At 36.0% G+C, this 1146-nt stretch overlaps 1 protein-coding gene across 1 annotated transcript in view; it reads right to left on the reverse strand.

Moving 5' to 3' along the window:
* Window positions 1-209: 209 nt before the first annotated feature.
* LOC107102332 overlaps window positions 210-1146 on the reverse strand; it is a 12876-nt gene continuing 11939 nt past the window's right edge. Inside the window, exon 6 of the mRNA XM_015401592.1 lies at window positions 210-633. Coding sequence (XP_015257078.1) covers window positions 569-633 — 65 coding nt within the window. The 3' untranslated portion in view covers window positions 210-568. The remainder of the gene's footprint in view (window positions 634-1146) is intronic.

The following is a 1146-nucleotide window of genomic DNA, read 5'->3' on the forward strand; positions in this document are numbered from 1 at the left end:
TGCCGGAAGTTTATAGACTCTGACCAAATGCAACAGAGTGCTGAAATAAAGCATTAGCCACAGGGTGTCTATATTTATTTAACTCACTTATTTATTTATATACTTTATCAGAAATAAATCTGCTTATTTTTCAGTCCTAATATACAGAAGAAAACTCACAGAAATCATTGAAAAAAATTCCAAAAAGTTTTCATAATGTTAAAAACATACCTTTTTAATAGTGCTGTGTCAAATTTCCACATTTGCAAATATTTCAATGTAAATTTTATCCATTTGGAAACATTTACAACGTTAACATTTTATTTTAATAAAAACATCGCAATCAGTCTGCTCCACTGGGCAGACTGATTCAGTTTGATTCAGTTCAGTTTATTTATACAGCGCCATATCACAACAAGTCTGATCTGAGTTTACAGGAAACAAACAATTAGAAATCTGTCCGTGTCGGTGCTGCTCAGTCTGCAGGCTTTGGGATGGACTAATCACTCTAAGATGTTTAAAATCCAGAGCTTCACATTTGAAAGCAGATGTTCTGCATGAAGGAGAAGACACATCTGGAGATGGAGAACTAGAAGTTATAGGAGTTCCTGTTACATGAAGGGCTGCTGCCACCGACTGTCAGACGCTCCAAAGCTGTTAAAGCATAAAACAAAGAGGAACCATATTACAACACATTATCACTGGGCAAACATTACAGTAACATTACCAACTGCATGACGACAGGTTTGACTCTAGTCTGTAAGGTCTGCTTCCTGCTGCAGATACTGAAAACAAAAGAACTGCATGTGAGTCCACTAAACTGTTCAAGCTTTAATCTAAGGCTTTCTCCAGGTTGATCCAGGGGAAAAATGACTTCGTCATCATGGTAGGCTTTGGCATAATTTGTTTAATTCATTCAGCATCTTAAAGCTTGGAGCAGCAAAGCAAATGTTGGCAGGCTTCCCTAATACACGGTTGATCATTATTTGCATTTTAAAACTCCTTCATATCTATTATGCATTAAATAAGTGAGAAAGCAACAGAAAAGACCAGTTTCCTGCCAAATAGTGAGCCTAAGCTGTTTGACTATATATTTTATATTTTATCAGAGATGGGAAGTAACGAAGTACAAATACTTCGTTACTGTACTCAAGTAGATTTTTCTGA

The sequence above is a fragment of the Cyprinodon variegatus genome, unplaced genomic scaffold, assembly GCF_000732505.1.
Source record: "Cyprinodon variegatus isolate N-32 unplaced genomic scaffold, C_variegatus-1.0 Scaffold1235, whole genome shotgun sequence".
Lineage (NCBI taxonomy): Eukaryota > Metazoa > Chordata > Actinopteri > Cyprinodontiformes > Cyprinodontidae > Cyprinodon > Cyprinodon variegatus.